Genomic DNA, 23729 nt, shown 5'->3' on the forward strand with positions numbered 1-23729 from the left:
TAATTTGAATGTTGATGACTTCATTCATTCATTCATACAAATAACAAACTGTTCCTTGAAATTCTACTAACAATAGTTTCATTAAATAACAACATTATGATCATAGTTTTTGTGTCGTTATAAATGGTTGGAAGTTCATTCATACCATTTTGTAGGTTACTTCAAACCAAAATATTTTCCACAATAAAAGAAAAGGCTAGCATAATCCTTTCCATAACGCTTACAAGCCTTGGCGGAACTTGATTAATAAACTGGTCGCTCGTTCTTTACCTAAAATAATTGTAACATGAAGGCTACTAGCAAGAGTAGTAGTACTTGGAGAGTTTCTTTCACTTATATTTTTGCTCTTTGCATTTTCAGCTTTTCTCTTGGATTGTTTTTCTCCAACAGGTTTTATTTCTCTCTCAACATAGTCCAGATAAAAGTAGTTGTCATGTTGATATTTTAACAATAACATAGATTAATAATCTTGACTAATTTTCCTATGCTGCAGGTAACATTTTTCTTCCATAATCACACTTTAATATGCAAAACACAGAATTTTCTCATGTAACACTCCTACTAATTACTGTATGGCCTTTCAGATCAACAGTGTTTGGTTGAAATTTATTGGTGCATTGCTTTAAAATACATGTTTCAAAATAGTAATTACTAAACACAATAAAACTGTTACTGTTTATTCAATAATTAATTTTGCTACCTTGAGAAAATGAGAATCTTTGCCAAAAATAGAATTTTCCTGAATCCTGAATCCTGAATTGCAGTTATAACCTAGCATCACGACATAAGCATGATCAAACGATTAAGCTTAGCTATGAAGATTGCGCATCAGACAATCAGGTGATTATAATATACCACCTACTGCATACTACATACATCGACCGGAACATCCCGTGCCCATCCAAGGGTGTTTTTGTGTCCTTATTTTAAAGATGTGTACATACTTGGTCTACTAATTTACAGAACCCCCAAGAAGGCAAGGGCATAATGGCACACGTACGCAAAAACCAGAAGGCGATCTTGTAAGTGAGATCGAATTCATTTTTACCTGTATTTGTTAAGCTAGTTATCAAGCCCATGCAATGCACATATTTAACTAGTTCATGGGAGCTTGCTGCATGCTGATGCAGAGCAGCTTTACATGAAAAAGAAACCCAATTTATTAAACTTCTCACAATAAATTGCAGATCGTTGGACAAGAAAATGGATGCAATCAAGACAAAGCTAAAGGAAGATCAACAGGATGATGACAGAGAAGAAGAAGAAGAAGAAGAAGAAGAAGAGAGGCTAAACTCCATGACCACATCGTCCAACGCTCTCTCATCAGGGAATAACACAACAGGAGTTCATAGACAGAAAGTGTTTATGGTAATAGGTATCAACACCGCCTTCAGCAGCAGAAAAAGGCGTGATTCTGTTAGAGACACTTGGATGCCTACTGGTATTTAGATCCATAATGAACCGTTACTAAACTCGTCTCATATATGGAAGTCTATTTCCGGAAAGGAAAACCTCCCGGAACTGGACTCCTTTTTCCCTTCAAATATTATCATCATTTGTAGCTCAAACCATAATTGAAACATTGTTATTCCTTTTCAGGAGCAGACTTACTAAAATTAGAGAAAGAAAGAGGAATCATCATCCGCTTTATGATTGGCCACACGTAAGTCTGCATTTTTTTGTTGGTATAAATATTTCTCACAATAACTATTTTCTATTCCCAAAATAAATTACTATCCATATAAAATTTCCCCTAGGGAGTCCAACAGTGATGCAATTCCTGATATGAAAAATATTCTAACAGCATTTTGTTTGACACACAGGGCTACAGGCAATGGGGTTCTAGATCAAGCTATTGACGACGAAAATGCCCAGCACAAAGACTTCCTCAGACTTGTATGTGTAAAAAAGTCTTTTTTTCGAAGAAAATAAAAGAAAAAACGACATTTTGTAATACTGACTGAATCAATTTCTCATAATATCTGATGCCTACGCTCACAGGATCATGTTGAGGGTTATCTGGAGCTATCTGCAAAGACAAAAGCATTTTTCTGTACTGCATATGCAAAGTGGGACGCTGAATTCTATGTCAAGGTTGATGATGATATTCATGTCAACTTGGGTAAGTTTTAATTCAGATTCACACTATTTCAGCAGCTGCATCTCAGAAATCCCAACTTTTTAATTCCTTCAATTTATTTAGCAGCATGAACAAACACCTCTAATTTTAGTTTAATTATTTTCAGGTATGCTTTCTGCAACTCTGGTTCGCCACCATCTGAAACCCAGAGTTTATGTAGGGTGCATGAAGTCTGGTCCTGTTCTCTATCAGAAGTAATTCATCTAATTAAACCCATATATTATATGAGAATACGACGATAGTATCCAAGGCAATAAAACAAAATCACGAAAATAAAAGAAAGAAAAGGAAAGCAGGATTCTGCAAAAATGGTGTAGATTATGGGGGACAAAAGGGTCATAATCAAAGTTGATCATCCACCTAAAAGTTATATTCATGGTTGAAGGTGAAAGTATTGCTGACCTAATACGAAAACTCCTGTTATCATTTGTAACTTTGTCATGTTCACAGGGGAGTAAAATACCATGAACCCGAGCACTGGAAATTCGGAGAGATAGGAAACAAGTACTTCCGACATGCAACAGGGCAGATTTATGCAATCTCCAAAGACCTGGCTGAATACATTTCTGTCAATCAGTAAGAATGTTTAAGAAAAACTAATACCACAATAATTTATAGTGCATATAAATGTGGTAACAATAACTCTTGTTACTTACTTCTTCAGTAAAAGATGGAAGTTCACATTGATTTTCTGAAATTTCAGGGAAATACTTCACATGTATGTCAACGAGGATGTCTCACTTGGGGCCTGGTTCATAGGCCTTGAGGTTGAGCACGTAGATGATATGAGTATGTGCTGCGGCACTGAGGATTGCCAGAGGAAATTGAAGGAAGGTGATGTTTGTGTAGCATCGTTTGATTGGAAATGCAGTGGGATTTGCAAGTCAGTAGACAGAATGAAGGATGTACACATCAGGTGTGGTGAAGGTTCAGCAGCTATGTAGTGTAAACTCGATCTACTAAAAGTGACAGAATTCAATTGTCCAGAGACTCGGAGTTTCTTCTTTTTGTTGGATGCTTCTCAGGACTTACCCTCAAAATTTATAGCAGTGTATGTACAATAGTTTCTAAATGTCACCAAACTAACAGATTGTACTGGAAACTAAAACTTAGAAAAAGCAATAAAATTGCAAGCACGAAAAGCAACCCAAAACAAAGCTGATATTATCATCGTCACTATAGAACATCAGAAACATACAAGTTTTTTTCAGTAAACTTGCTGGTGATATTTGATTACAGGGAATCTAATTTAAATTTCTGCTTGTCAACAACTAACCTAACAAATTTTACATCTTTGAAATGATATTGATTATGAGGTACCTGCTGAGCATATCTACATGACAAAATGGTTTGAACATCTAAAATTCTATACAAGGTATACGAACCTGATCATACTACCTCCTTTTCAAGCTTCAACACAGCCATGAATGCTTCTTGTGGTACATCCACTTTGCCAATAGACTTCATTCTCTTTTTCCCTTCAGCCTGACCAAACAAACGATATTTATTGCAAGAAAACAATAAAGGGTATTTCGAAGACAAACAGCAACAGGAACCCAGTATGAACCCCGCCAAAGACAAGGTGTGGTGGGACTGGGGAGTGGGGAGGTCTGAACTCCTTAGGTATAGTGATGCCCCTAACTTATGTCAACCAAAGTGTTTCCAAAAACAATGTAAGTTATTGTATCATACATATACCCTATTTTCATTTTTATCATGAAGTAATATTTTATGATATACAGACTACATTTATGATACATAGCTTTTGCTACATAATTCCAACTTCCCTCGGGCAAAGTCATATACGAGGTACTCCCTTCGGGTTTCTTTTTTTGATTACACTTTGTATTTTTATCCGTTTTTTTTGTTACACTTCTACTTTACTCCTATTTTGTTAAAGTTTTGTCCCCTAATATCCACACAAACCCCACTTGCAACACTCTCTCCTACTTTTTTATAACACAAACCCCATTTGTTTCACTCTCTCTCGTAACCGTAACCAACATAAAAAAACAGAGGGAGTATAATATTGCAGCCATGCATTATTACATCAAAAAATTTAATTTAATATAATTAAATGTTGAAAGGAAAGAAAAAAATTGGTAGGAGTAGAAGGGGTTACGATTAAGCCTAAAAAACAAATTTATACTCTGTAATATTATTATAAGTGAAAGTCTAAGTTATGTTAAACTATGATTTTCTTATTTTAATAAAAGCTTTATCTACCTGTATTGAAAAAAAAAACTTTTAACTTATTGAATTTCATTAGGATGAGAAATCGTGTACATGATTATTTGTATAATTATCATAATGACTTAGTCAATTCTATTAGCATACTTATCCTACCGTGATGTTGTTAGGTGTACTCGTCAAAGATGGTGTTACAAGGCTACCAATAGGGTGGAAATTGAATTAGAGCAGTGGCTGCTGTATAAAAAGTGATGGCAAAAGAGAGGACATTGGCCTTCAACCACAATATAAGTTTATAAAACATTAAGTTACATTACGGGAAGGTGCCGAAGGTCTTTATATCTAAAATTATTAACTAGCAATTTGCCTTTTGCAAAGTTTTGACAGCACATTGAAGAATTGGTCCATACCCATAACGTCAGAAACCCATATCCAACAATCAGCATGCCCCAGAGGAAAAATGTTTCAAAGACCTCCCTTGCAAGGACCAGTCAAGGTCAAATATGGGTTATCCTTTTACCCCCCCCTACCCCTATTAGAAAGAGGCGGACATCATCTCTATTATGTAAGCCAACTCTTGAGGAGTTCAGTGTCCCCCTAGAATACCTATAATGCCCTTACTTATGAAGTGTTCTTTTAAAATGATCATCGCACATGTGTTTTTTTGTAAAAAAATTGAAGCATGCAACGCACGCATGTAGATCAAGTGTTTCATAGATTTGATCTTCTGTCACAGAAAGAAAAATCAGTGCCATTGAAATTTACTCCCTCTGTTTCTTTTTAAATGCATCACTTGCATGTGCACACAATTTTAGGAGGCCTCGGCTAAATTATTATTATGCAAGTGAGCAAGTAGATAATTTATTTTTCTAGTAAAACTAAAAAAGGGGACCATGATAGAGATATCATGTGAGAGATGGTGGTTTTTCTAATAATTTAAGTGAGATGGTGGTTTTTTAATTATTTAAGTGGGAACCGTGCGAGAGAGAGAAACAATAAAATATTTTGAGTAGAGATCGGTGAAATAAACAGAAATAATAAAATGGTAGAAAATTACCAAATGTAGAAATGATGCATTTAAAAAGAAACACTCATAAAAAGCAAGTGATGCATTTAATTATTAACAGAGGAAATACTAATATGTTATTAAATTACATATACGATATACCACAAGTCATCTAACTGAGTAATGAATTTGAGTTAAGGAAGTACTTTCTTCATCATGATTTACAATTAGCAACACATAAAAAGTAAAGCGAACAGGTGTTGAACATTATGAAGTAGGACAATATATGTTACTTAGAGCACATGACAAATTATGGTTTTATTCCCTCCATTCATATGTTGACAGGTTGATTATAGCCTTTGAATTTTAAATTGACTAGTTCAGCATTGGTTTTTCGGAATTTGGGGGGGGGGGGGGGGGAATACCTGTTTTTTCAGTAATTTCTTCTTTCTTGTTATGTCACCACCTGTTTGATAACAATGAGAATTTATGATAAAATTAGTCGAAGGCAAGTGTCTGTACTCTATAGTCTATACTACAGGAAGTCAATCCAACGCAAAGAACAAGTGGTCAAGATATTGCTTGGAGTTGTCTCACCATAGCATTTGGCCAAAACATCCTTTCTAATTGCAGAAATAGCTTCACTTGCAATAACTTTAGAGCCGATGCATGCCTGTCAGATGATTGCACAAACAGTTAGTCCCTATTCAGGTACGATATCAGGGCATGTCTATGACAAAAGAGAGATCATTGTGATTAACAATTAACAACCGCAAACAAGACAGCCAAATTAGCCAAAAGCAGTAGCTCCTTTAGAACAGAGGATATTCTTGACTAGAATATAAAAAGTTAAACAAAAATTATAAGAGTATTGTTAAATAAACTCCAGAAATACAATGTCATCTCAATTACAGAGAGGCCTGGTTATGAGTACAGGAAATTAACTCCACTGATAAAGCAGAAGAAACAAGAAACAAAATATAGGCCTACATAAATTATGAACTCACAAAAAGAAAATAACCCTCAGAGCATCACGTCATCCAAGTTCAAAATCATGTCATCTTAACTATGCTGAATTGCTAATGACCAAATAAAGGTGTTAATCTGAGTTTCCAATTTTCACGTCGCAAAATTAGAAAAATAAGGAGTTGCCTGATAAATCCAGCTATTCATTTTGAGTTAAAACTATAGATCTTGAATCTGCTATATTGAGCAGTATAACTTGAACTGCATTTTCTTATTTGAAAGTGAGAAAACTTTATGAGAAAAGGTCAGTTAATTTAAGATTAGTTCGCTTCCCCTAGTAAACAATCAAACGACCAACTTCGTAGCCTCATTATAGAAAAGTAAGGATATATAGATTATATTCAGCTCTCTTAATCTTGACAGTTTCCTTCTTCATGATTCTGTACCCATATCTAAAGGAAATTTAGAGAAATAAAATCAGGAAAAGAATTCTTAAAAGAGGCAATCAGTAAAGGACTATTTACTTTTACCAGAACGGCAAAAAATACAGGGAGAGAGAAGTGAAAAGGGACGGAAGACTACTTCCATCCTGTAGCACCATGATGTGTACACTAATGAGTCCATGATATACCACAAGCCAAACTGTCTTGACTGCTTGTTTGGCGAAATTAGCTTTAAATTGAAACATCTAAGATTTTCTTATGTAAAATCCTACATCTGGAGATGGTGTGAATAGAGGCATACAAAATGAGCAGCTATGGAAGGCTGTATCTCTACCGACATATATTCTGGGCTGTATGATTGTTTTTTGGGTCAAATTTAGTCGTCACGCAGGACAAGTATATGACCCTGTTAGATAAGTCTGATTAGGCAGAGCCTCAGTTGTCTGCACTCTATAATTACCTGAATGTGAAATAGTTATAAAATACAGAATGCCGTTTCAGCAAGAATCACGAGAAAACCAGAATGAAGACAAATAAACTTCTGGTGTCACGCAGTCATTAAGCTCGATGTGAAGAGCAACGCTACACTTATCTCTGGGATGTGTCAAATGAAACCCAATCAGATTATTTTATTCATCTCTGCTTGTTTCATAGATTGCTTGCCTTGAGATTGGACACTTCTAGCAAATCATGAACAAATATTTCCTCCAAACTGAACATGCAGAACTTACTTGAATAGGTACTTTAAACATCTGACGTGGTATAAGCTCCTTCAACTTTTGAGTCAAGGCCCGCCCCACGCTGTACGCCTAATGAGAAATCAGAATACAGATCAGTGATATAAGTCAAAGAACATAAATCATTCATATATACCTTTCCTAGACATAGACAGGGAGAAACTAAAAATGGCGTGAACAAGAAGCTCTTTGGTTTGATCAATGGGCCCCACAATGACCTTACCAGCAGGCTAGCAAACACTAACTGAGGCCAATTCATAAACATACGTAACTCTACATTAACTAGAACTAAATAAATTACTAATCCTCGTAAAGTGGGTTATAAATGAAATATTTGACTGACGAAAGGTTCTGGTACACATAGCAACAGCACAAAAGCATGGGTAATCCAACTATCTAGCAGAAGGTAATCAACTTATATAAACCTGATTACCTTATCTCTATGAACAATAGTAGCCAAAGGATCCACACGATCACCATTTATTTGAATATCAAGCTTAACCAAGTCGCTTTCCCGATACCTGGCAGTTCAAATGAACATAAAGCTTAAGCAATCTCGTCTTTATTTAATTTCCGTCCCCCATTAGAAGACTAATCGTGGTGGGGTTTTGTTGATTAAAGGTGAATAAAGGTAGTGGACTGTGGATATAGTTTAATATTTTTCGGGGAGGTGAAATAGGTAGGGATCCAATGTGGGGAGGTAAAGGGATTGAAAGCAATATTTTATTATTGGACCCAACCCAAAATGAGAAAAGGGAAGTTTATTGGGGGACAAGTATTTTGTGACAAATGGGAAGTTTGATGGCGGAAGAGGGAGTACTTCGTATATATACTAATTCAAATCCAAATTCGTAAAAAGGGAACTGCGATGAGATCAGACAATCCATAGAGTGAACAGACAAACTAGAGATGTTACAGGTGTAGGGGAAAGAACCACTCGAAAGCATCAAAAACTAATTAAAGAACCCGACTAAGTCGAAAAAATTTGAGTTTCATTAGAAACAATAGTCAGTACCCCATAAAGGTGTACTCCATGCTGGCATAACCTTTACTCCTGGACTTCAGCTGGTCAAAAAAGTCACCCACCATCTGTGGGAATGAAATTTTTAAAAAAGTTAATAATACCAGCAATAAGAAATGAAGAGCAAATAAAGCGACAAAACAAAATACAAATTGTTTAAGAAATTGACCAATAAAATTTGAGAAGGCTACCTCCGCCAATGGCATTGCATAGCTTAATGATGCTCTAATCTCAGTGATAAATTTCATTTCTTTAAACTCTGCCCTTCTTTCTTGAGCCAGCTCCATCAATGGACCAATATAGTCTTTCGGTGTAAGTATTTCAATCTGTATAAACCATATTACAACAGAACTTTGGTCATTACAAAAACAAAAATGTAGCTTCAATCTCATCTTAACCAACAGATTGTTCAAGGCACGTAAAAGAACCTTAACATATGGCTCGTCGATTGATTTACGTTTGCCAGGTTCTGGAAGTGCAGCAGGATTAGAGCATTCAACCTGAATAGACCATTACAAAATGTTTTAAGTAGAAAAATATATTTTCAAATTAGGGTGACGTTAACAAATAAAAAATTACTCGATTTAACAATTCATCAACACTAACAAAAACAACCCTACACCAAGACAGAATTCTTCAGCCCAACCCTTGGCCTCTGAAGGAAATAATTGCAAAAGAAAAGATAAATATCCAGTGTTGGCAGAATTGCACATGATCCTAAAACAATAGAAGACTACGGTATTTAATGAAAATAACGCAACACAGCAAGTGAAAACAACAAAGTTACCAACAAATCCTACTGAGGCTCAAAGTGTAGTTACCAATTCACCATCTGAGCAATTCACTCGATATACAACGCTTGGGGCAGTAGTTATTAGGGACAAATTATACTCTCGTTCCAGTCTTTCCTGCATGATGGATACAAATCATTCTCCCATACACAGCCAGAAAAAATTCCAATATATGACAAATCCACCTTGCAAAGAACAGAGAATCTGATTACCTGAATAATTTCCATGTGCAGAAGACCCAAAAACCCACATCTAAATCCAAAACCCATTGCAGACGAGGTCTCTGGTTCAAACTATAAAATGCAAAACAGATAAAAAGAATTGTCAGTAGCTTCTATCTGGACATCACATCCTTCCCCCTGCCACTAGGCATGTCCAATAGAATGCTACTCCGTCCGTTTCTTTTTGTTCTTTAAGTTTGGCCTTTTACACGTTTATTAACGACTAATTAATGTACAGTGAGATTCCTCTATTTTTTTATTTAAACAAGAACAATTACGTTAATTTATAATGTTCACTCTTACCAAAATTCTGATATTGGGAAAATGAGAAAATTTTAATGTCCCAATAGAAAAGTGTGAGAGATTAAATGACCAAATGAATATAATTGGTTAAAATAATCATTTGACACAAATTTTGATAGAATATTAAAGCATTTATGTGATAATATAAAAGGAAATTTAAAGAACATTTTGAGACACCCAAAAAGGAAAACGTAAAGAACAAAAAGAAATGGAGGGAATACTAAATAGCACAAAAGTTAAAGACTGCTCCAACACCCAATCTCGCAACCACTTCCTCCCAAATCCTCACAGCCCCTTCCCTGCAACCACATACACTTAGCCACCGCACCCCTAACCCAACGCCCAAGTTCCCTGAAATACCGCCTGACCACCGCCCCATTCCCTAAAGCACCTGAAATTCAACATGCTACCAGCCCTTCCCCAGATTTTTCCTCCTCTCTCCTAATTCTCATGCCCACCGCTTTTCTCACAACATTCTGTAGCTCCCCTGTCAATGCTTCCTCCCTCACTGAATGGACTAGTCTCGGAGTATCAATACAAAAATAAATTGCAAACATGCCGCAAAAGTAGAAAAGAGCTCAAAAGAAAATAGGCACACCCAAATTGAAGCTAAAATGAAGTCAGTCTCAAAAAATAACATAATTCAGGCATTCAGCACATCAACTTCAAAAAGCAGAGACATCACAGTTCCACAGTTTTACAGATTCTGATTGAAACTTCTAAATATCACAAAGGTGTACTAAGCGGCTACACTTCTGAATTCTTAACAAGTAGAAGACCAGTATAGTATACCAGTCTATCTTTCTAGTCAAGGGTCAAGCAGAAAGCTACTCTGCAATCATATGGGTACAGATGTAGCATTTATCTTCACCCCTCCCCCCAAAGTACTCTGCTGCAGGCATGAAAAAAATGATAAGAATAGATTACATTATCTTGGATATTTAAATCTTCAGATCCAAATTGGAGTATTGGACCCATAAGCTTTCTCTTGTACATGGTGACCCCTCCTTGGTGTCGTTTTAAAATAAGTCTATTACTTATCCAAAATTAAATAAACTTAAAAATGACTGAAAATTAGGCTCTTTGAATTTACCTTCAAGGAGGCATCATTAAGCTGCAGCTTATCCAATGCATCACGTAACTCGGGAAACCTGCGACATGAAAAGTGGCCATTAATATCCCCAGGAAATAGTAGTAACTAATTCTTGCCCTCCAATTTAGAGAATTTGCATCTGATATGAAATAGGGTTATTACTGGTCTGCATCAACTGGAAATAAACCACAGAAGACCATTGGAGTAGACTCCTGATATCCAGGAAGAGGTTTCTCTGCCTTGCGGCCGTAAGAAGTGATGGTGTCCCCAACTCTGGCATCTGCAACTGATCTGATTGAGGCTGAGAGGTAACCGACCTGTAAGTCAAGCAAGAAAAATATTTAATCACGCTTAAGAAAACAAAATAATCCCTTAAAACAATATTAATGAATATAATTGCATGTCAAAAACCAGATGACAGTCTGACAAGCAATAAAGAGTTAAAGTCTTTAGACCTGCTGATAACAGGTTGGAGCCAAAAACTTTTCCAGTGAGATAACGTATCCTAGGATGAGTACAACCAAATCCCATAAAGCAACCACTGAGACTTCATATGAAGACACATTGAGAATTCTTTTGCAACTAATAAATCTTAGTCTTCTATTTACCTTCTAGACCATTATATTCATTAAACCCAGAAAATCTACAACAACTAATCCACCTATCCCTACTTCGAAAGATAGGGACGAAACTGAGATTACATATTCAGGCAACACCAAGTACAAATCCAGTTCAACAACCAATTCTCTATTAGAAAATCACATTTCTAGGAAAACCCTTCATATAGTGGTGGTTCATGGGGTTACACCACTTAGTACAGGTGTACAGCTGACCCCATCTTAAACAAATATTCAGACTAAAGGCTTTATGTTGGCTAAGGTATGCAGTTCGAAACCTCATTGAGGCATTGCATTTTTTTCTTTATATTACTACTTTCCCTAATTTACAATGAATAAGGTTTTAGGTTGAATAATTCCAAACAGCCTTCTTCATAAATTGCAGTGCTCTTTCTTTATATAATGGCATCATGACACATTTCGATGAAAGAATCAGTTCTACAGTCTATTCTATAATGCATGAAACTTAAGTAAAATACTCTTTCACAATTAAGTAGGTACATTCATTTAAATTAAAGGTGTGTGCCTTGCTCCACCAAGGCATGTACCTTTGCCTCACACCAATGTTTTGGTTTCAATGACCCCAACGCCCTCGGTGTGCCTTAATCTTTTTTAAGTGCTACATACATGCATAAGATGAACGATTGTAGCAAGAATGATTTGATTTGTAAAAGTAACAGATACAAGAAAAGACATGCTGCCATGTTTCACAGGAAGGAATCAGAGCATTGACAACAGAATGTAGCATTTGTAACAAAGCCAAATATTTGAACATGGCAAGGAAAGCCCAGACAAGAAAGTTCAGCTTTATAAGGCATAAACATACTGAATACTCTGTAGTATCCTACCTCACCAGCATAAAGTTGTTCAACTTGCATTTGATTAGGAGAAAGAACTCCAATTTCATCAGCGTAGTAATCCTGAGAGTCATTTTAACCCTGCATTAGCTTCAGAAATGGGGATCCAAAGCAGTAAAGTCCAATGAACATACTTAAAATTTGAAAGACTTGTCACGTGAACTCGTCTATAATTTATCAACTTATCTATTGAGCCACAAGAGGCAACTTTCTAGGTTTCAATTACTATAGGTCAAATTAAGTGTCATTAAATTGTCAACTACTTCTCACTTGTAAAACAAGCCAATTTTCAGGTCTTCTTTTTTTTTTGGCAAGTAAAAGAAATTTTATTACTGACCAAAAGGTAGGCAACAGCCCAAAAAAACTACAACTCCAACAAAAATAAAAACCATCAAGGTATAACTCTCCCACCTTCTAGGAAGGGTTGAAGGGAAACCTATTATCTATTAATTAATAGATAATATAAATGTAAGCATGTGTAAAATCTCCAATCTAAGGTCCAAGAGAAATAAGTACTTCAGATATACGAGTATGACACAACATGGAAAAAATTTGGATACAAGTCAAATTTAGCTCTTCTCCATTATATTTTCCACACTTTCAATTCTTCATAATTCTCTAAAGCAGATTTTTCCATTAGGAAAGACTTGGTTCATTCGAAATTCCATTGAAGGGGTCAGGTTTAGGAAGCAGGGAGCTAAAATATTAGTGGAGATGCTAGAGGCATGCTCTTTGTCACTCCTCTAGATCAAGTATCAATTAGTAGGAAATCTGATCAGTTTCTTCTGTAGTTGTGCACGTTGATGTTAAATGCTTAATGATTCACAGGTTCATCAGTCATGACCGTGCAATCGTGCATTGAGGCACACTGGCAGAGTTTCTTTTCACAGGGTACAGTTCAGAAGCACAGGGTTCTCAGGCTCAAAGCAATAGTTTCTCCCTTGCAGCTTTGTGAATTTACCTTCTTTTTTTATGGTTGAGGCCCCTATGGAATTCGGTATAAACTTGTTTCCCATGTAGATTTGTAGCCTAAAACATGAGAAACAGAAACTGAGGGACAAAAAAGGACCAATTCAAATAAGTACTCACCTTTCCACTGATCATGAAATAAATCCGGTCACCTTTCTTCATAGTTCCATCAATTACTCGAAAATATGCAATCACTCCCCTGTATGGATCATAATAACTGCAAAACACTTTGAAAGCAATATATTAAACATTTAAACTACTAGATCAAGAGAATTGATCCGCAAAAGAAAATATATATGGCAGAAAAGCAGATGAAAGATTCAAGAGACCCATAGAGCCAAACTGTTCTGGCAGTAAAGTAGGCCAATAGCAATTGTCCTAAGGGCGTACTTTGGCTCTATGAGTATATGCTCGCTTCATGTTAACATAAACTTGCTACATTCCTTTTTGGCTTGGCCAGAAATAATTTTCCTGTAACCTTATTAAGTAAAATTGAATTTCAATGAAGCTCTATTCCTGGCATGGGAAAGATGATACAAGTAAGCCAGATGCCCAGGTTGTGTTGGATGGGATTCTGTCTGTACAAGAAAAAGCAAAGGTGTTCTATACAGCAATAGCAGCAGTTGTTTACCACATTTGGAGGGTGAGAAATGATTTATTATGAAACCACAAGGTTGTACAGCCAGACAAAATTGTGAAGGAAATCAAATACCCTGTAAAGAATAGAATTAGCTGTCTTATATGGGAAAAAGTTAGACAGCAGGATAGATATTGACTTAGTTCTTTGTACGAAGTAATTAGTTTTTCAAAGTTGTATCTTCGGTTTCTTTTTGGCCTGTGTTTTACGGCTGTATTGTTTTCAAGATTTTGTGTTTTCTTGGACAATCTATCCTAGAGAGTTTGTCCCATAACACATTAGCTTAGGTTGTAAAATTTCTTTGGTGGAAATTTATTTTCAATTACCCCCCCCCCCCAAAAAAAAAAAAGCTCTGCCCTCCTTGTAACGCCCAAAACCTTTGAAAATATCTGAAGTCCATATAGTTTCTGAAGCACTTCTATCAGAGATTGGGGACAAGCCCATAAGGCCTAAACCCATAAACCAAAGCTTTCTCATACACTGTTGCGGTCAAACAAAGTTAAGAACGACAACCATCAAATAGAAGGCAAAAGTATTTTAACTTTCTTTACTGTGGTTGAGTGAACATCTAACAAAAACACCTTTTCTGTCTGACAAAATAAAGATATGAAGTGTAATTGCTAAGCCTCCTATCGCGCTCACTTATTAAAAGGAATTGTGGCTTTTCAAAGGAAAATTCATAATGAGTTTCTTCTGTCAGAAAAGGGGAGGGTAATTAAAGAAATCTCAGAGAAAACAGTTAGCGTGAATAGTGCAGAGAGAGGAGTAGCTGGTATAATAATACATAGAGGGAAAGAAAAAAAACTGTAATAAATCATATGCAGAAAGTAATGAGATATACTTTTCAGGAGCAAATCAACCTCCAGAAGTGCGGTTAGTTTGTGAACTGTGATAATTCTAATCCTTCATAACAAATTAAAAAATACTTCCTCCGTTTCAAAATACTTGCAACATAGCCTTGTGCACGTTTACTTAAAGATACAGAGAGACAAATATAGTGGGTACTTTGAACTAATTTATTTATGGAAAAGCAAACCAATTTTGGCCCCACATCAAAGTAACCAATCAATGAATGGTATTAATTGCCCCTGGATGTACACTACGTTCCATTTGTAGTATGTTGCAAGTATTGTGACAATTCCAACAAAGGAATACGTTGTCAAGTATTTTGAAAAGGATGAAATACAATCTAAGATTTCCCTAAAGTCTTCAAATCTCAATTTATTCTTAATTTCTTATTCATATTCAACAATCTAATTTCTGACAAAACTTGCTTGATTCTCATCAGTAATTAGCTAAAACCGAGTCGGACCAATCTGCGAATCTAGCGCCAAGATTTCTTTAATTTGAAAAAGAGTCAGAAGGAATGAGAAACCATGAACCAGAATAGACGAGCTTGCCTCACCATATAAGTGAAATTCTCAATGCTATCCTTACACTTTTGCACTTCACATTTGGTAGCCAATTTTTTCGGAAATATCACAAAGACATAAACGGACCTGTGTTTTGGGTTTGAAATTCCCGTAACCTTAAATATAATAAAGGTTAATAAACTGAAACAATATTTAATAAAACAAAAAACGTTGTTAAAAAATAAAAAATAAAACAATACTTCTTCATCAGATGCATTGATGGCAGCACAACTTGAAGACTAATCCTTCGTTCCATCTTCACCTTCACATTCACCTTCACCCTATCTAAACTCAACATATTTGGACGTAAATAATTTCCAACATCCCGCTGACGAAACCCACGAAGAAATTCAATTTCGCAAATCTACAAATACCATCGGGTCTAAACTCAACACCATCGCAACACAGCTCTGACAAATTCCCTAAACCAATTTGTGTTGCTTGTCGATTAACCCTTTTGTATAATCCTTCCCAAGATCAGAACCCATACAAGAAAATAGCTATTTGGTTATCGGAACTAGAGTCTAGGGTGTCGAAAAGACTTCTTGTGTTGGATTATTTCAGTGAAACAAAATATGTGTATGAATCAAACTAAACTTCGATTTGTTTGAATCTTCAAATAGTGGGTGGTCTGAAAGAGAGAACGATGGGGCTTTTGTATACAGAATAAGAAAGAAAACAAAGGAGGGAAAGGAGTGTTGGAGCGTTGGAGGGTGGCTGGGTTGGTGGTTGGATGCCAGTGGAAAAGAGGGGATGGGTTTTACAATGCTTTTGATTAGTCTAAGACTGCTAAACAGTTGTGCAACAGTCTTTTATTTTTAATGCCACAATAAATTTAAAATCAAAACACAAGATCGTTTATGAATTATGATAGTTCAAAAAAATATATTGGTTACCAATATGGTGTAAAAATGTAGGGCTATCAGAATATCCCTCAAGTCAAGCCTAATCATAACTTTGGACGCTCAAATTTGAGTCTTCCGCCTTAAATTTGGAATTTCCACGCTTGGCTTTTGGACGCATACCCAAGTCTTACACTTGTATGAAGTATGTTGAATTCGAGTCCAAGAATCATAGAAGTAAATTACAAGTCTACAACCTAAATCTGTTGGAGAGAAACATAATACTTCCTTCGGACAACAGATAGCTGATATGCAGGCAATACAGCCAATTCAAGGCTCTAGTATGTGTCTTACTTGTTTGATGATAACTTGTCCTCACCCTTGTATTTAAATGTTTTTATGAATACTTTGCCAGTCTGGAGATAGAGAAAGGATACCATTAACTATTTAGAGATTATTTAGGAACCCAGAAAACATTAAAACAAATAATTAAACTCATAATGCGCAGATAACCAAAAATATTTTCATGTCAAACTCATGACGGCTCACCAGAACCCAAAAGCACCACATGTTAGGACCTACCAGACCTAGTTGCTGAATAGCAAATTTTAATGCTCATTCATAAAATTTTAATGCTCATTCGTGATTTTTCATCACATCATTCTTTTTTACATTAGTTGTAACAAGGTAAAAATCGCAACTACATAATGATACTGCCACGTAACCAGCCTAGTTCTCAGCAACCATGCCATTGCAAGAAAATATCGTACAAGGAGCCAATGAGTTAAGCATGGTTACCTATCAAATATTAGAGCCCTTAAGGGCATTGAGGAAGTATCAGGAGGTGGAGGAATCCTTTCAACAATAGCATCAAGAATTTCAGTAATTCCAATGCCCTCCTAAAAACGAGATAACTAACAAATATTATGACCAGTAATCCCAAATTGAAATCTAATGACCACTTCAGAATAAGCATATAATGGGATAAATACATCAACCATAAATACATCTTTCACTGACCTTTGCAGAGCAGAGAATTGCATTGCTACAATCCATTCCAATTACCTACACAGAAAGAAGCAACGCAATTAGGAATGCTAGATTTAAAGACAGTCAAATGTCACACACATCAACAAATGCAAATGTGAGAAAATTAAGGAGTTCGAGTACACTGGGCTGACAACTAAGTGATTAACTTGTTAAAACTTTGGGTCTGAGTCAGGGAAACCTGATTTTGGGGAAGATGATCGTGGGAAATTAATGAAGAAACAAACAGCTCAAATGTTCAATCAAACAGAATTAGGACTTCTATGAATTAGGGATTCAGAAAAATCCACACTAAATTAATGGAACAAGTATTTACCATGCTTTTTATGGGAAATTACCTTATCAGCTTGAGCCAAAACAAGAAATTCATCAACATTATTTCTTATTCCTCAAATCACAACTCAATACATCTTTCCTGATAGGAGTTTGAGTTCACAATAATTAATAAATGTCATAAGAACGTCATTTGATAATATCATATGAACAAACCATATTTGGAACTATACACTGAATACTCCACCTTTAATTTGGCAACTTCCAAAATCAACCAGCTGAGCCTGAGATGGTCAGAAAGCTTAAAAAGCTTGTCCTTTCCAAGAGTTTTTCTAAAAGATTTTACTGAGATCACTACATGGAATCTACAACTACTCTATATTGTCTTTTCAAGGATGAAGGTATAACAAGATTAACAACCAGAGAAGCACTTTAGATAAATGTGGACCAAACAATTCGGAGAGAAAATCACACTAGTTTGGACAAGTTTCAATCTAAAATAAAAATAACAAAACAAGAACCAGAGTTGACTGAAGCAACCAGAAACAGGAGGTGATTGCACTCACAGAAGCAAGCTGGTTTCTGGTCTTTTTAGAAAAATCTAGATACAGTGAAAAGCATGTGAAAGTTGAGCTTGTAATTCTTTTTCAGAAAAAAGATACAGATGTTATCAAGCAGTCACTCATGAGGAAGAGGAAGAGGAACGACGAAAGAGAGAAGAAAAAAAAACAATCTGATCAGTAAATCCTATACTGAAGATAATTCCGACACCGCGTGAATATCATTTACTTAAAAGATGCTAAGCTAAATGAAGTAGCTGCATTTTATCCTTGTAAACTAACCTCTTCAATCTCCTTGGCGACAAGATCGGGATCGGCACCAGGCAAATCTATCTTGTTAAGAACCTGCAACAAGTAAAAATTGTCCACTATAACAGACAAGAAGGCAACTCACCCCCTATTAATGACTCTTAAGAAACTATCATGACCCAAAAGTTTGAATTGAACCCATGGAATATTGTCAACTTCAACGAGTATAGTCTGAGCAACAACGCCAACAAGTATAAGAACTGCAGTAATAACGTGATTTGGAAAAAGAAAAACTATTTACGAAGGGGAAAAAGTACTCACGGGGATTATTTCTAAGTTGTTTTCCAATGCCAGGTATACATTGGCTAAAGTTTGAGCTTCCACTCCCTTCAAAAGTAGGCCATAGACATATTGGCTTAGTGATGAAGATAAGTATTTGGTTAAGTAACTGGTAGGATACTCACCTGAGAAGCATCTACAACAAGGAGGGCACCCTCACATGCAGCCAGAGATCGGGAGACCTAGCTCAAAAAAAAAAAACTAATAATTTATTATGGTCTTCATATCTCAATGCACAAAATAAAGGATTGGAGTTTGAAAAGAGAACACTTGGTAACAATCATTTACACTCAAAAAAGACTGAGTTCCTTTATCCCTAAACTCAAGCTGTCAAGCATGTGACTTTCAGAACATAATTACTTTTTATTTTGGGGCCCATACAGAACATTCTAGCAGGAGTAGATAGTAGTTTTTATTAGTTTTTTTATTTTCTTGATTATGTAAAAACAGATACAGAACACATAAGGAACCAGGCATATATTTCTGTAGCTCATCACTCATGGGTACTACTGGCTTCAGAAACAGCCTCTTCCCAACATTCAACATGTTAGATGTACGTTTTGCATACTGAATCTTAAAACCCACCAGTCCGGTGATCTATACTGAATGATTGTAGTTGCTGCTATTGTGCATGAACTTGCAGCAAGGTTAGATGTATTAACTGACACAAAAAGGGAACTTCGTGATTTGTCTATGGTATCATTCAAAAATCAAAGACAAGTTGTAATCTACACAGAAGCAAGTCCAATTTTCAATTCTAGAAGTTTCCTCCTGGATAGAAAGATGATAACGGAGACCTCTCCAAGTTATCCCCAAGGAATGACCCACAAATATGATAAATGATGTATTCAGTTATCAATATGGATACACACTATTATAACATATTGATGTATATGTTTCCGCACACTTTTTTATAATGTGGCTTTTATAGGGTTCTACATAATAGGACAAAAAAGGAATACATTAGAAGTTACTATTTTTTCAGTAGAAACTTAAATGTCAGTCTTGTTATTTGTAATGAACTAAACTTAATGAGGCCTAAAAGAACAGCCACAACAGCAGACAGCAGACTGCAACCCAAAGCAGACAACAACACCAACAACACCACCAACAACAAGTGAAGCTGTTGCCACTACTTGACAAATAAAAGCAGCAGCAGCAGCAATTAATGTTGTACTTGCAAGAAGGAGAGAGCACAATAGTATAAGTAAAGTAGGAGAGGAAAGAGAAAGGGTGTGGAAAAATTAGTAAAGCTTAGGCTTTGGAGAGTGGTGACCTCAAGTCACTAACCCTTGGAGATTGGTGGCCTCAAGTCACTACTTTGGTATCTCAGTTTGGTGTTCTTCATCTTTCAATCAAATTAAACATATTTCTGTCATTATTTTTCTGCCCAAAATATTCAGTTCTTTACATTATTCTTTGGCCTTGTATCAATGAAACAACACAGCCAACAGATTTGTATATTGTTGAAAAGCAAGAAACCATTTACAGATTTACAATCATTCAAAATAATAGGAGATAATGAGACATTTCCCCTTGGTGATCCAAATCATCAATTTTTACCATTATTTATGAAATGGGTGTTTGGTTGAACATGGGAAATACCTCAATGCTACCTAGGGAATTGCTTTCGCATGTAGCTCCTTTTCCTAAGAAGTGAAAAAATCTATGTCACATTTTGGCAACTCTGAGGAGAAACGTCAAAGGTTCATGCACAGTAGATGAAGTAATGTCACTTCTTTCTTACTGATAGAACAAACAAGGTGCAGCTACCACTTATAAGGCAACAAACAACAAAGATAGTGTGCTCTGAACGTTCATTAACACTAATCAACGTGTGCACTAAATACCAAAATCAACTAAGTAACTAACCATACCTCATAAGAAAAGTCCACGTGTCCTGGAGTATCAATTAGGTTTAAACAATGTGGTTCATTGTTATGAACATAACGCATACGTGCTGCCTGGGAAACATATGAAACCATATTGTATGTTACAAACTTACAACGAAAATCAAAGGTAACAAAACTAACAATACGTGCGTCATTAAACAACACGCAACCGATACGTATCACTACACTTAACAGATTATAGACTTTTTAAACATGTCAGAGAAAATCAAAGTTAGCATAATATAAATGACATGAATAAGTGAATAACTGTACATACAACAGATATGAGAAACAACCACCTGCAGTTTAATAGTGATTCCTCTTTCTCTCTCTAAATCCATGTTATCAAGGAATTGTTCCTTCATCTCACGCTTTTGAACAGTACCCGTTGTTTCAAGCAATTTGTCGGCCAAAGTTGATTTCCCATGATCTATATGTGCGATAATGCAAAAGTTCCTAATTTTAGAAACTGGGACCTGAAAGAGCGACCAGGGATGCTTTCAGAAAACACAGAAACATGCAAATGACTACACAATGAGAAATTGGAAAATCACCTTGCTACCATAAACAAACAATTAGCATTCCCCTCAAATTAAAAGGAAAAAGAATTTTTTTTTTTTAAATCGACTGATTATGATATCATACTATTGCAACAAATGCCCATTTCTAGTGAAGTAAAAGATTCATAGTTCCTAGACTTTTAGATAATGATGAATTAGAGCATGTTTGGTATAAACTTTTTAAGTCATAGAATGGAATTCACTTAACTATTTCTATTACCTAATATATGGTATGAGAGGTGCGGTAAGACTGGTAACACAATCGATTTTCTAAGGGTAACCATTACCACCATTTGTTACCTACTTACCTTTCCCAAACCTATGAAAACAAATTGATATCGTCCTCAATACAATCCCCAGTCTGTTACAAGTGATTCCTTACCTAAGCTATATCAAAAAAAACTAAGAATGGTAATAGCTAACGTCACCCATTCCATTCCATTTTCATTCCTAAATTTATACCAAACATGCACTTAAACTAAAATGGCCTTGTTATCACGCAACTAAGATTGTGTAACATCTGACCACACTCCCCAGAGCAAGACCTTCCTCAGAGGCATCGGAATAACTGTGATATTGTGCTTACACTCATAAGTTCGAATTATTTAACTCCAACTCTAATCTAGTTTATCAGCAACAAAATTCACAAATTGTACAAGAGCCAATACACTCGACAACAAACCCGGTTTCGCCTACATCCTTAAGCATTAATCAATAAATCCCACCAAGCAAACAAAAGCCCACTTGCTATATTCACACAATAAATCCATAAACTAGCAAAGCTCAAAAAACAATTATGATAATAAAGCAATACCTTCAATAGACGGTCTTGTCCCACTCCAATGGAAGAAACGTCCTTAGATGGGGCACCAGCAGCCTGAGAGACGACCCTAAGCCGGCGATTAGCCCTGAAAGTGGTGGTAATTCGAGGTGGGTAGCGGCCATTTTGGCGAGAAGATGAAGGGAAATTGGAGTTTCTGAGGGGGTAACTTACGCCAGCGTTGGCGGGGAATAGAACTGTGAGGCGGGAGATGGCCGTTGTAGTGGTGGTTGCACTAGCCATTGGCGCCTCTCTGTATTTACTGGTTTTTTGCAAGGTTTTTTTTAGTGTTTGTGGATCATGTTCTTCATTTTCTTTTCTTTTCTTTTTTTTTTATTTTGGACAATTGGTTTTGTTTGTTTGGGTTGGGGTATTCGGTTTTGAGCCACATAGAGAAAAGGATTGGTTTCTTAGTTACAACTTGCAATAGCCCAGTCAAAATAAACACTCCCTCCGTTCCATAATACCAGTTACACGTATCTTTGCACAAATTTTAGGTGATAAGTAGTTGTTTGGTTATCAATTGTTATTTCACAAATTCTTATTTACAATGGGTGTACAATAAATATTGTACACCGGAGTAATTGTAATCCCCCGTAATTTTATTTATATATTTCAACGAATATTTAACATATTTAATATATATTTAAACATAATTTATGGATTTTAGAAACGAATATGTAATTGAAATATAATTATTTTATTTCATTTCGAATACTTTTAATGATTATGAAATCAAAATGTATTTTCGAGTTTTACTTTAAAACGAACTCGAATTCGAAACCACGTTCTATTGAAATTAGAAAACAAGTCCTAACCATTTCGGATTCAGCAACCTAAATTCTACTCCTGGCCCAATTGGGCAAATCCCAAACCAATAAAACCCCAAAACCTTACTCCCTTCCCTTTTCCTAATTCACGTAAAAAAAAAAGAAAAAAAAAAAAGAGATCAGACTCCCTTCCTTCAACCTCACGTACTCCCAGCCGTCCCTCTCCCTCTCTCAGCCGTGTGCCCTCCACGCCGTCGTCCCAGCCGCCGACCACCACGCACGGTAATCTCAGCCCTCTCTCTCCTCTTGCAATCCTCTTTCTTTCTTCCTCTGTTTTCGGTCTTCCCCCCCCCCCCTCGTTTTTTTCGTGCTTCCCTTAATGCTTGCGTGTTCTCAGCCCCGCTCGCGCAGCAGCCACCGCACGCCGCCGCCGTGCCCAGCCCCTCGTCGTGAGCCACCACCTACCAGCCGGCCGAACCTCTCTCCTCTTTGGTTCTTGGTTATTTCTTAAACCCTAAGTAACTAATTATTTTAAATTAATTATAATTGTTGATTTAAATTATGTTCTTGATATTAAATTCATAATTTTTATGGTTTGAACATGATTTTCAGATGTTGGTTGAGTTTATAAACGAATTAATTTCAAGTTTTGGTTGATTGAATTATAAGTTAGGGCTTATTATGATTTATTAATTTGAATTATGTTTCCTTGAATTAAAGCTATGGGTTTTGTGATTTAAATTATGAATTTAAGATTATATGAATTTTATAATAAAGTTATTAATTTTCAGATTATGTAATTACATTGAAATATTGGTTTTGATTGTTTAAAGTATGAAATTCAAGGTTTTTATGATTATTAATCATGATGAGTTGAGTGAGGATTATTGAATTGGTTGTTTTGAGATACTAGGAACGTAGATTGACCATGGTGAAGCTTTTAAATGAATTTATATTGCTGAAAATTCAAAGTA

The 23729-nt window shown here is 35.9% G+C and overlaps 2 protein-coding genes across 4 annotated transcripts; one reads left to right on the plus strand and one right to left on the minus strand.

Moving 5' to 3' along the window:
- Positions 1–48: 48 nt before the first annotated feature.
- On the plus strand, positions 49–3313 carry LOC110789354 (beta-1,3-galactosyltransferase 7-like). The gene is made up of 10 exons (XM_021994014.2): positions 49–390; positions 765–840; positions 964–1022; positions 1188–1441; positions 1600–1663; positions 1824–1896; positions 2002–2122; positions 2247–2334; positions 2591–2716; positions 2844–3313. Exons 1-10 carry the CDS (start codon positions 287–289, stop codon positions 3082–3084), a joined length of 1206 nt encoding a protein of 401 aa, XP_021849706.2. The 5' UTR covers positions 49–286; the 3' UTR covers positions 3085–3313.
- On the minus strand, positions 2345–22342 carry LOC110789353 (translation factor GUF1 homolog, chloroplastic). Of its 3 annotated transcripts, none has more exons than XM_021994012.2 (23): positions 21980–22338; positions 20905–21081; positions 20591–20677; positions 18839–18895; positions 18696–18761; positions 18408–18470; positions 17266–17310; positions 17044–17144; positions 13475–13571; positions 12377–12448; positions 11074–11228; positions 10912–10969; positions 9507–9587; positions 9325–9411; positions 8932–9003; positions 8695–8829; positions 8498–8571; positions 7916–8003; positions 7477–7554; positions 5934–6009; positions 5762–5802; positions 3526–3625; positions 2345–2690 (listed from the first exon to the last, which is right to left on the minus strand). In XM_021994012.2, exons 1-22 carry the CDS (start codon positions 22226–22228, stop codon positions 3530–3532), a joined length of 2055 nt encoding a protein of 684 aa, XP_021849704.1. In that variant the 5' UTR covers positions 22229–22338; the 3' UTR covers positions 2345–2690; positions 3526–3529. The 3 variants fall into 3 exon arrangements, with proteins under 3 accessions (XP_021849704.1, XP_021849703.1, XP_021849701.1); XM_021994011.2 differs by having other exon boundaries at positions 2345–2694; XM_021994009.2 differs by lacking the exon at positions 2345–2690 and having other exon boundaries at positions 3282–3625; positions 21980–22342.
- Between the last annotated feature and the right edge of the window lie 1387 nt (positions 22343–23729).

This window comes from Spinacia oleracea, chromosome 4 (genome assembly GCF_020520425.1).
Source record: "Spinacia oleracea cultivar Varoflay chromosome 4, BTI_SOV_V1, whole genome shotgun sequence".
Classification (NCBI taxonomy): domain Eukaryota; kingdom Viridiplantae; phylum Streptophyta; class Magnoliopsida; order Caryophyllales; family Amaranthaceae; genus Spinacia; species Spinacia oleracea.

Coding starts and splice junctions, on each gene's coding strand:
- LOC110789354 (XM_021994014.2), top strand. CDS start 287: ATGAAGGCTACTAGCAAGAGTAGTAGTACTTGGAGAGTTTCTTTCACT. Junction 1,897..2,001: donor ACAAAGACTTCCTCAGACTT/GTATGTGTAAAA, acceptor CTACGCTCACAG/GATCATGTTGAGGGTTATCT. Junction 2,123..2,246: donor TGATATTCATGTCAACTTGG/GTAAGTTTTAAT, acceptor AATTATTTTCAG/GTATGCTTTCTGCAACTCTG.
- LOC110789353 (XM_021994012.2), bottom strand. CDS start 22,228: ATGGCTAGTGCAACCACCACTACAACGGCCATCTCCCGCCTCACAGTT. Junction 7,555..7,915: donor CTATTGTTCATAGAGATAAG/GTAATCAGGTTT, acceptor ATTTCTCATTAG/GCGTACAGCGTGGGGCGGGC. Junction 3,626..5,761: donor AGAAATTACTGAAAAAACAG/GTATTCCCCCCC, acceptor TTGTTTGGTCAG/GCTGAAGGGAAAAAGAGAAT.